Source organism: Amphiprion ocellaris, chromosome 14 (assembly GCF_022539595.1).
Source record: "Amphiprion ocellaris isolate individual 3 ecotype Okinawa chromosome 14, ASM2253959v1, whole genome shotgun sequence".
Taxonomy (NCBI): Eukaryota; Metazoa; Chordata; class Actinopteri; family Pomacentridae; genus Amphiprion; species Amphiprion ocellaris.
The window spans coordinates 31,833,848-31,846,234 of NC_072779.1; the positions used below are offsets into that span (position 1 = coordinate 31,833,848).

Below are 12,387 nucleotides of genomic sequence, written 5' to 3' on the forward strand. Positions count from 1 at the left end.
AAAAGCAAACAGACGCAAATCCGCTTCAGATTCACTTTGGATTCTCGACAAACTCGGTTTTGTTTCGGCAAACTTCGGCTGCAGGTCAGTTTTTTACGTGAAACCAGCTGTTTGGGCTTCGTGCCGCCGCGCGTAAAAATGATCCACGGAAGGACGAACACGGAGCGTCTCCTGTTGCGACACCCGTGAAGTGGGAGGAATCTCACCAGCCTCATTCGTTGAGGAAGTTCACTGTCAGTTGGAGCAGCAGGACGCAAAAGGTGAGTTCCTTTACTCATTATTCACATCAGAGGAGCTTTTTCTAAAGAGAATCTGTCAGATTTTTATTGTGTTTCTACAAGTTTGAGCTCAGAAAAGCATCAGACTGGTTGGTTTCATCCTCAGAGCTCCTCAGCAGCTTTTAGAGCTGCTCCTCCACCTGACGCTGTTTTACATGTAAAGTTGTCACAGTTTGAACATCTCAGGATCTTGTCAAGAACTGGTTTGGTTTGTTTTCTGTCGCCTCGGATCCAGAAGTGGGGATAAAACGAGGCTCAAGAGTAGTTCCAGGTGTCAGATTTAAAGACTGTCCAGGTGGTAACCAGGTAGTTTCTGCTAACCTGAACTCTAACACATGTTCAGGGTTGAATCTGGTGACGTGACGAGGCTGCAGCCTCCACATACTTCATCAGGTGACAGAACATTCAGCTTCAGCTGCATCAGCAATAAGTTCTCTAAGTCCAGTAACTCCTCACTAAAAAGCAGCACAAAGCTCCACAGATGTCACAACGTCTTCAGGGGATTTCTGAGGGTTTTACTGACCTGAGCAGCAGATTACAGGAAGTTACAGTCGGCACTTATTGTGGAACTGAAGCCTAAATCCACCATTAAGACCCACCGATGAAATACTGGTCTGTTAAATCTGACAAGTAAGAGGTGAACTTAAGATTTTTTTTCATATTGAAAGAGCAAAAACAAATCAAATGGTGGCTTTAAACAGCTGAAGTCGGCTTCAAATTGTCGTGTTTAGCATATTTTATGAAAAAACGAAGGTAAACTGGAGGCAATTATAAAAAAAAACCCCACTTTTTTAAAAAGGTTATTCTTTAGAAAATGGAATTCTTTTCCTTTTTCTTCAGCTTTAAAAGATGAGTCTGAGCTAAAATAACAATGAAGTTCAATCTTATATAACCTGAATGTTGATGTTTTTGGTGGTGGAGACAAAAACGGAGCAAAAAGGGCAAATATTGAATTTAGAGGGGGAATACCAACAACTTTTGCAAACACATTCAACTTAACAGTTGACTAAAGTTTGATTTCTCTTCAATGCATTTTCAGAATTTTACTGACTTAAATTAAATGTACAGGGGGTCCTCGACTTAAGGCGGAGTTCTATTCCTACGACCCGACTTAAGTCGATTTTTGTCATAAGTCCGAACTCCATCAGAAGAGTCTGGCTCATGCTTGGCAGCCATAATGAAGAGCAAAAAGTTAGCAAATGTAGCCATCCAAGGTGGCGTACAACCAGTGAATGTAAACAAAGCCATCTTATAGCGCCACCTAACGATGAGTTCGTCTGCTCTGCTCATCAACTAGTTCCACGTAACCAGTTCCAACGTAACAACAAAATGCTGTAGGACGAGGACGTCATAAACCGAGGACCCCCTGTACTTATTATGAAACTGAAGCCTAAATCCACCATTAAGACCCTCTAAACCCCCTTTTCGACCGGGGTGGAGCCCGTTCGGAGTTGGAGCCGGCGCCCGACTTGGCGCCGGTTTTTTGTGTTTCGACCACCGGAGCTGCGGCTCCGGGCTCCAAAAACTGGGGCCGTTTTCGGGCACCAACTCGTTGCTGGGCCAGAGGTGGCCAGAGTTGAGAGCCGAGCATGTCACGGGCAGAGGGCGGGGTGACATCTAAAAACATCTAAAAAGATAAACATAGATATGATCATCAACTTATTGCGCGTGTTTAACCGCTAAGTAATCAATGCAAGCGTAGTCGAAGCTAAGTAGCTAAGCTAACGCTAGCACGTTTATTGTTAAGTATCCAAACGTCTTTGATAATTACCTTTCTTCTCAAACGTGATCGCCGGGCATTGGAACGGCGACGCCGATGGGTAACCCCTAACAGAAGGTTTTGCTGTTCAGCGATGGCGAGACACACTAGCAAAGCCATGTACACCACTCCAATGAAGTCCTCCATTGTTGTTGTGTGGGTTTCCATACGGCGTGAACGCTGTTGAACGGCTACGTACGCAGTATGTACACACGTTTTGTGGTGGCGCAATGACGCAGCTCCAACTTTGCTCCTTGAGTGGAAACACAAACCCGTTCTGGGGCGGCACGAGATTTGAACCAAAAAAGCACTGGCTCTCAACTTTGAACCAACCTAGCACCTGGTGCTCTTTGGTCGAAAAGGGGCCTAATAAAACCCTCCCTGCTAATTTACAGGATCTGAGCTGTCAAAGCTGACAAATAAGAGGCAAACTTTGATTTTTTTATATTAAAAGAGCAAAAACATGACACACAAATCAAACAGTGGTGTTAAACATCTGCAGGTGGCTTCAAATTGTCATATTTAATATCCTCTAACAAAAAACAAGGAGGTAATGTAGAGGAAATTATAATAAAAATAGCTCATTTATTGATATTATTTTTGAAAAAACAACCGGAATGTGGATGTTCTTACTGATGGAGACCAAAAACTGAGCAAAAAGAACAAATATTGGACAACCACACACCAAAAAAATTAAACAATCGTTGCTGTCACTGTATGTCTGCTGCATGATCAATATTCTCAATTGAAGAGGAGAAAAACACAATTAAATCAGCTGTTTCCGTTCTTTTATCATCCAGTTTCACCTTAGAGGTGATTTCTCGTGATTTCAGAGACTTTATTTAGCTCATTCTGGAAGTGGAAGCAGCCGTCCTCAGAAATAGAAAGATTTTTAGTTTGATGAACTCAGGTGAGGACGCTGGCTGTTTTAATGCTTTACAGGTGAGTTTTGTTGAGTCTTTATAGAGTAAAATCAAACCTGTGAGTTTCATTCTTGTTTGTATACTTGTTTATTTTGACCTGTTTGATTAATTATCTCAGGATGAGCTGGTGGAAGTGAAAGAAGCGTTCGTTCCTCTTTCTTGCGTCGCAGCATCTTCCTGTTTGTGGACTTTAAACCACCTTTAACCCTCCTGTTGTCCTCATTTACGGGCACCAAAAAATATTGTTCCTTTCTCTGAAAAAAATCAAAAAATTCAGCAAAAAAATGCCCCAAATTTATTTAAAAAAACAATTGCAAAATCTTCAGGAAGGAAATTCCATAAATTCCTTAAAAGTTGTATCTTTTAAAAAAAAAAAAATAAATAAATAAATAAAATAAAATAAAAAATAAATAAAAATTGGAAATATTTTCAAAAAATTTGTAAAAATCTTCCAAAAATTTCCTAAAAATATATAAAGTGATTACATATTTATCAGTAAACTTCTCAAATTTTCTTTAAGAACATTCAGAAAAAAACAACCAAAATCCAGCGAAAAATCGATTTTTTTAACATTTCTTTTTTTCCACCAAAAAATGTTAAAAAATTTCCCAAAAATGTTGAAGATGTGGAAGTTTTCACTGTGAAAATATATATATTTTCCCACATTTTCAAACTTTAAAGCGGGTCAATTTTGACCCGCAGGACGACATGAGGGTTAAATCTGTCTGACTTTCAGAAAAAAACTGATTTAGTGTCTTTAGTTGTTCCCTTCATGGGAAACTTAGCAAACACTGCATCTTCTCGCTAGTGTCTTTCATTGTTCAGTCAAGAGTGATTAACATTAAATTGGCATCGTTGTTCAACATGCTTACAGTGGCGATGCCGACATCCTGATGAATTAGAAAGCCAGAATTTCTGAGTTTCCAGTCTGAAAATTTAACTGTTAGTTCAATCTTGACCAGTAGTTGGATTTCAGAACCTCACCAACCCCCAAAATCAAAGATGGCCGCTCCACACTTAAACTGTAGTCACAGCTGTAGCTATTTGCTGCTGAGTAGCACTTTTGTCTCATTTGTGTCTGACTAAATAAGTTGTAGACAAAGTACTGTTCAACTTTTATCTGTGGACGTTGCTACGCTGTTTGTGTGCGTAAAACACAGCGCAAAGCATTGTTACAGTATTAGCTAACGATGGCTAACCTGAAGACTTTCTGGGAGATGGTTATTTTTTCTTTTCTGACTTGTACTGCTTAGGTGTGACGTCTTTTCTAGCTCGGAACATGGTGTCTGTTTAGCATACTTTATTTTAGCATGTTACTGACAAATTAGCAAGGACATAGCTAGCTAAAATCTAGTCCCTGTGCAGATATAACAGTAGTTGGTCGAACTGTTTTTCATTTCCTTCATGGCTGTAGGTTTTATTGTTCTGGACAAAAAGCTAAAAGAATAATTCTAGTTTGGTTTTTATTGGATTTATTTCATAATAAAGGACGATTGAATACGAGCTGATAAAAACAAAATGGGTTCCAGACAGTAAGATGAACTTGTTTGTCAGTTTGTTTATTGCTTCTTTTACAATGATTAATGATTGATTAAAAATAATGTAGTAGAATGTGTTTTGCTCTATTAAAAGAATATCATTATTTACAGATAGTTGCTGGTATTTTCAGGGTTTTTAAAAAAAAAAAATTATCGTTACAGTATTCCAACTTTTTTTTTTAAACATATTTTTTCTGGCATTTTTGATGTCAGATTTTTACCTTACTATAATCTGAATTTTTTTTTTTTAATAGTGTGTGTATAATGAACCCATGCGATTAATAAGGACTATGTATTTTTTCCTTCATGGCTATAGGTTTTATTATTATATATATATAAGCAAAAAAGGTTTTTTATTGGATGTATTTCACAATAAAAAGAAGCTAGTGAAAACTTAATGGCTTCTTGACAGTATGATGAACAGTTTTATGGATATTTGCTGATATTTTCAGTGTTTTTTTACTTTTTTTTTTTTTACAGCATTCCACCATATTTTAACATATTTTTCTGGCACTCTTGATGTCAGATTTCTACCTTTTTTAACAGATTGTTTTATACAGTGTGTTTAAAAGCAATAAATAAATAAAACTAAACCTATGACCAGCCCTAGATGGAAAGTCAAAGGATGCTAAAGCATTGAGGACCAATATTGATTAAAGGAGAGTTCACACACAGTTGGTGAAGCAAATATTTAACCATCACGCTAAACCACAGCTACTGAGCAATGGCGTTTATAAAATACAGTAGTAGTGTGGTTTTGGTTGACATGTTTAAATAATTAAACTGTAAAAATGGGACATCCAGCCTGCTCACATTGTCAAAAGTCAAAACTGAACTTGGATGAGCAACAAAAGACACGTTAATATTTATATTTTGTTTATTCTATCTATGTCTTTTATGTTCTTTATTTTCTCTGGCTTTTTATCAAATGCACAACTAATGACTAATGTAGATAAATCACAAACAACATGACTTGCATTTGCAGTTTGAGTGAACTGACCCTTTAACCTCTTCTGTCCAGATGAGCAACATGGAGGCAAACAGCAACAACAGCATTCAGATTTCAAAGAAGCGAAAAATGAGTGGCGACACTTCGACACTTCACCTGGACGGCATCCCTTTGGACACGCTCAGTGAGGTACCCGAGAGAGAAAACCTGTTTTTTGTTGTTGTCATTATAAGAACACTGCATGGAACCCCCCAAGAAAATGGCAACAAAAAGTGTTTTTCTGGTCGTCATTGGGTGTGTTTCATTTAAAAAACACAGGATAATAACAGCTAATTAGCACTGAATAAAGCACAGCTGAATTTTGTGGGAATTTCTTTAGTTCTGCAATTATTTGGAGGTAAACTTAAGTATGAGACCGATGAAAATTTTGACCTAAAATTACTAAGGTTGCGCCAAGTTTCACAGCTGTTTATTCCAGTAGGAAAAAAAACCTGAAGATCACCAAACTCAGTTGGATAAATTGTCTTGGAACCATTAGGATTTGCACCAATTTTCATGCCATTCCATCAGGTAAATGGATGACAGCGAAGTACAGAACTAACGACATAGAAAGAAGCTAACTACACACCTAAAGTCATACAAAGGTGCTAATTACACAGCTAATGTCATAGAAAAGCACTTACCACACAGCTAATGTCATAGAAAGAATCTAACTACACAGCTAAAGTCATAGAAAGACGCTAACTACACAGCTAAAGTCATAGAAAGGTGCTAACTACACAGCTAAATTCATAGAAAGATGCTAACTACACAGCTAAATTCATAGAAAGAAGCTAACTACACAGCTAAAGTCATAGAAAGGTGCTAACTACACAGCTAAAGTCATAGAAAGAAGCTAACTACACAGCTAAAGTCATAGAAAGAAGCTAACTACACAGCTAAATTCATAGAAAGAAGCTAACTACACAGCTAAATTCATAGAAAGGTGCTAACTGCACAGCTAAAGTCATAGAAAGGTGCTAACAGTAATATCTCTATTATACAAAGATAAATACAGTCAAGCGTTGTTTGAAAAACTGCATTTTGTACTTAAATTGAACCCAAAAGAGGAAAAACTGAGATCACAAATAAACATTATAATTAAGACAGAGCAAATTCAGCTATTAGACTTATTTCTGAGGCAAGCTGAGTGAAAAGACTCCAAAAAGAAGTTTCCTGAGCAGCATTAGTGTGATTACATCAGGACTTTTGATGGAAATCAGGAGTGAGCAGCAGGTTTTAGGAAGTCGGCGTCGCTGCTGGGAGGATTCTCAGATTGAGAAACCACAGATGTGATATTAGTGTGATTCATAAAGGAGGATCAGTCACAGGAATGCTATGTGACAGACGAGCGGTAATGACTCCAATCACGACTTTATGACGCTACTTCTACAAGAAAAAACTTCCAGTGTTTGGCTGCGTGACAGGCAGGTTCACCAGGTTTACTGAGACAGAGGAATTCCTATTCATTGCTAGAAAACCTCCCATCTTATTGTTTTTTTTTCTAATTAAGAAGTGTTATTTAAAGGATTTGATGTATTACACAGAAAAAAGAGCATTTCTTCTCTATCAGCAGTTTATTTAAGGTTTTCTGGCTCGTTGTTGAATTTAGTTAAACCTCTATGTAGCTTTATATACATCATTATAGATCAATTAAGACAAATCTCAGCTTCATTTGAGCAGTTTTACGTTAATATAGAAAGAACCGTTTAACACGGGTTCCAAAAGTAGCTGAACACTTGGTGGTGAAAAGATTCTTAGTTAATTTCACCCTGCTGAGAAATATACATCTTTAACACAAAGAAGAAGGTTTTATAAGTAAGTAGACACACATAAGATAAAAAAAACAAAAATGCAATGGTGCCAGAAAAGAACATTAAAAATTGATGGAATACTGTAACATTCAAAAACTGTAAAAATAACGACAAATATGTTAAATAATATATTAAAACAGTGTAAACGCATGGTCACACACAGTAAAAAGAGCAAATAACTATTTGTAAACACATAGATTTTTGATGTTATATTAATTTTTTTTTTACAACTTTTTTTGACAAAATTTTATTAGATATTATCTGCAATTTAACAAAAAACTCTGTAAAATAACAGTTAGAGAAATGAAAGACCATTTTAAATCCTTGATATACATAATTTTTCTTTCAAATAACATCAAGTTGTAATATTTTTTAAATATATTCAAATATAAAAGAACAAGTTTGTAAAAATGCAATTGTTTTTGAAATATGGATTTTATTTACAGTTTTGGCCTGTTTTTTAATGCTTGATTTGCAAATAAAACCTTTTATTTTTATTATTTTACAGCGAAGTTGTACATTTATACTTTTTTCTGTGATTTTTATCGTTCTTTTCTGTAATTTAATGAAACAGGCAAAAACATGCACCGTTATTCAATCCTCACTATGAATATTTTTTTCTTTAGAATTGCATTAAAGTAAATATCTGTAAAATAATATTTTTGCTGTAAATGTGGTCTAATTCTTTGCTCACACATAAAAGAAAGAGTGATTTTTTTCAGTGTTTGCATTATTTACTGTTTTGTTGTTATTTTTACCACTTACGTGTAAATTAAGTTTTTCTCAGTGATTTAACGAAACAGGAAAATCTGTAAAATAACAGGAAATCGTTTGAAAACATTAAAACCAAAATACTTTTTTTCCCCATAGAAAGAGTCTGTAAAAACGGACACATCCGACTGCAATCCCCTTTATTTTAATACCTTTTTTAGTGTGATTTTTTTTAATGCTGTTTTGGTTGTTGTTTACATCTCCTCCCTCCGTTACCCTGTCAACTCACCATCCACTCTGTTACCAAGCTTCCTGGTGTTTTCTTGTAGAGTTATGTGTATAATTTTACAACTTTTACAATCCTGAGTAGTTTATTTATCAAGTTTTAGTCAGTGTGACTCGTAGCTAACTTCATTAGTGAGTTAATGCTACTAATACATTTAAGAACATGACCAGTCTATGGGGGTAGAAGGTAGCGACACAAATATCTGCAGGTTATTTTATTGTTTTTATGTTCGGAAACATGTCCACCACACATCCTGCAGAGCTTTCCTGACTTGCTGAGTGATTTCCTGTGCTCCTTGGTGTGATTTCTGCTCATTTTTTAACCCTCTTTATTATCTTCTTTAGTTTTAAACTTAGTTTCACCTCAACTATAAACTGCAGCTCTCTGTTGAATCTGAGCCAGCTGATGTTGAAACTACAAAATAAACATCTACCGTGGTTGTCAGTTACGTCTGAAAACCTGCAGTTAGTAATAGTTATATGGTCTATATCTATCTAGCACAGTTCTTCCAATACTGATGTAAATCTGCACAAAGTAAAGCTGAGATTTGCCACTTTAATTGCATTGTATTTTATTAAATGTACTTAAATGCACAACCACAGGAGCAAAAAAATAGGAGCTATCCAAAGACTTATGGCCTAAAATAGCCTGTTTTATCCTCAAATAACAACAGTTTGCATGTCCTTTAAGTGATTTTCTTTGTCGTAAATGATCTTTTGCTGTTGCTTGGTGATTCTATAGACTCCCTTTTTAAACTACCAGAGTCATGATGGAGGAATGAAGTCAGCCTCGCCTCCTCTGATGTAAAAGCAGGAACGAGCATGTACAGACAAGAGGCGGAGGAAACTCACGCCTCTGGAAAATTACTGCAACTCAAAGGGGTGGTGAACGTCTAATCTGATCCTGATCTGCAGCCGTGTCTGCCGTGTGTTCCTGAGCTTCACTTATAAACACCATAGCAGCTGATAATGAGCAGTTTAAAGACTTTAAATGTCACTTTTAACACCGTTCATAACAGCGATGATCGGGAAAACATTGCAGACCAGACAGAAAAGTTGTCTTCAGTTGTGTTGTTAGCTTCTTTCTATGTCTTTGCCTCTTTAGTTATTTTCTCTCTGTCCCTTTAGCTATGCAGTTAGCTGTCATTCTATGACTTTAGCTGTAGTTAGCATCTTCCTATGACATTAGCTGTGTAGTTAGCTTTTTTTCTATGTTTTTGGCTCTTTAGTTAGCTTCTTTCTGTCCCTTTAGCCATGCAGTTAGCTGTCATTCTATGACTTTAGCTGTAGTTAGCATCTTCCTATGACATTAGCTGTGTAGTTAGCTGTTTTTCTATGTTTTTGGCTCTTTAGTTAACTTCTTTCTGTCCCTTCAGCTATGCAGTTAGCTGTCATTGTATGACTTTAGCTGTAGTTAGCATCTTCCTATGACATTAACTGTGTAGTTAGCTTTTTTTCTGTTTTTGGCTCTTTAGTTAGCTCCGTTCTGTCCCTTTAGCTTTGCAGTTAGCTGTCATTCTATGTCTTTAGCTGTGTAGTTAGATGCCTTTCTATAACTTGAGCTGTGTAATTAGCTTCTTCTTATGACATTAGCTGTGTAGTTAGCTCATTTCTATGACTTTACCTGTGTAGCTAATTTTTGTCTATAACTTTAGCTGTGTAGTTAGCATCTCCCAATGACTTTAACTGTGTAGTTAGCTTCTTTCCATTACTTTAGCTCTGTGGTTAGCCATCTTTTTGTGTCATTAGCTGTGTAGTTAGCTTCTTTCTGTGACTTTAGCTGTGTGGTTAGCTTCTTTCTATAACTTTAGCTCTGTGGTTAGCCATCTTTTTGTGTCTTTAGTTGTGCACTTAGCATCTGTCTATAACTTTAGCTGTGTAGTTAGCATCTCCCAATGACTTTAACTGTGTAGTTAGCTTCTTTCCATTACTTTAGCTCTGTGGTTAGCCATCTTTTTGTGTCATTAGCTGTGTAGTTAGCTTCTTTCTGTGACTTTAGCTGTGTGGTTAGCTTCTTTCTATAACTTTAGCTCTGTGGTTAGCCATCTTTTTGTGTCATTAGCTGTGTAGTTAGCTTCTTTCTGTGACTTTAGCTGTGTGGTTAGCTTCTTTCTATAACTTTAGCTCTGTGGTTAGCCATCTTTTTGTGTCTTTAGTTGTGCACTTAGCATCTGTCTATAACTTTGGCTGTGTAGTTAGCGTCTGTATGCAGTGAGTGCAGTATTTCTGCAGTGTAGACAAAAGTGCACAAACTGCTCTGTTTTGTTGTCACTGAACAAAGTGTTTTCACAGAAACTGCACAGTTCTTTATCTTGATATTTTTCTCTAAGATCTCAGGAGGTAAAATTCAGGTTAAAATTCAATAATGACAAATATAGTCACAGTGTTTTTCCTGTGCAGACCAGCAGCAGCTGTTGAAACTTGTCTGAGGTATTTTAGACACTTATAATAAAGCATGTGTGATGGTTCGTAAAAAAAATGAGGACCAGACTGCCAAGTCAAATATTCACCGTGAGAACATCTCGCCACACACAGCCTCCATGTTGAAACCTGGATGTACAGACGCATTTCACAACAGTTTCACCCTCAGAGGTTTCAGGGTGTGTTTGGAGCAGATTAGAGGCTCCAGGTGGATTCAGTTTACTTCATGTGGCCTGATGATGCAAAAATACAGCAGAACTACATGAAACAAACACACAGTTTATATAGTTTTAAAGAGATCCACACAGTGTAGATGGCATTAATAATAGAAGAAAAGAGATAATAACAGAAGAAAGACTAAAGATATTTTGCAGTTTGTGTGTGAAGGATTTCTGTCTTCTTTTTATTTTTGATCCCAGATTAATATTCAGGAACATAAACATGCAGTTTGTGCTCTGAGCTTCTAAAAACTGGAAAATTGTGCGGTGTTTTTGAAGGAAGCAGGAAAACAGGAAGAGAAAAGTGAATATAAATAAAATTGAATTGAATTGAATTGAATTGAATTGTTGTGGTCATCCCCAGAGAATCATAAGAAAGGAAACGTTTCATTCAAAACAAACTACTGTGCAGGGAAAAGTCATATAAAACTGAGCTCTTCCTTAAAAATAAATACAACAGTTAAATGCAGCGTCGCTTTCACACCAATGAACTAATAAACTTTTCAGTACAATGTAATATGATAATAAACCTACAGTTGAGTTATTTCTGTTTGTCTTGTTAAAAGTCAAAATTTGTGGTTTCACATTTGATCCTTTACGTCCAAAGTTACCCAATATTTCACTTTTTTTTGTTGCTATTTTTCAATTTTCTTTCCATTTTTTATGCACTGTGGAGACATCTATTGAACTTTTGTTTCCCCTTCTAGCAAACAGCTTCATTATACGTGTTTGAACTGTTTTCTGAAGGATTTACTCCTTTATATCATCATGATCTCCTCCTTCATTCTCGTACCATATTGTGTCCGTCGCTGCCGTCTTTTAAAGATAACGAGCTGCTGTGAAGAATCTCGAGGTCAAGCCACTCTTTTCTCCTGCTCTGTGTACAGCGTGTTCGTACGAAACTACCACAAACACATGAGACAGCCACAAAGAAATGCAAACTGACCATGAAAAACACACAAAAAGACCAAAGAGACACACATCAACCACAAAGAAATGAGCAGTGACCATCAAGAGACGAAAACAATCACAAGAGAAAAACTACCCAAAAATGACTGCAACGACACAAAAACTGAAAAGTGATGAAATCTGCCACAAAATGCAAAAAACCCAGCAATATAGACATAAAGAGATAAAAAAAAAAAATTCAAAGAGAAACAAAAAGAGAATAAAGACACCAAAAACTACCATCAAGATGCCAAATGACTACAAAGGTGAAACACCCAGAGACACAAAACAACCACGAAACGGACAAAAACCACAAAAACACACAAAATAACTGCAAAAAGAGACATAAAACGACCCGAAAGACACACAAAAATACTATAAAGTTACACAAAATTACCACAAAGAACAGCAAAATGACTATTGAGACAAAGAATGACCACAAACAGAAAGCAACAGAAAACAACCATAGAAACACACAAAATTATGACAGAGACAGAAAATAGC

At 36.4% G+C, this 12,387-nt stretch overlaps 1 protein-coding gene across 1 annotated transcript in view; it reads left to right on the forward strand.

Moving 5' to 3' along the window:
- The window catches only part of LOC111571320 (hexokinase-4-like), a 28,463-nt gene continuing 16,076 nt past the window's right edge, over positions 1 to 12,387 (forward strand). Inside the window, exons 1-2 of the mRNA XM_023274432.3 lie at positions 1 to 260; positions 5,520 to 5,636. Coding sequence (XP_023130200.1) covers positions 5,520 to 5,636 — 117 coding nt within the window. The 5' untranslated portion in view covers positions 1 to 260. The remainder of the gene's footprint in view (positions 261 to 5,519; positions 5,637 to 12,387) is intronic.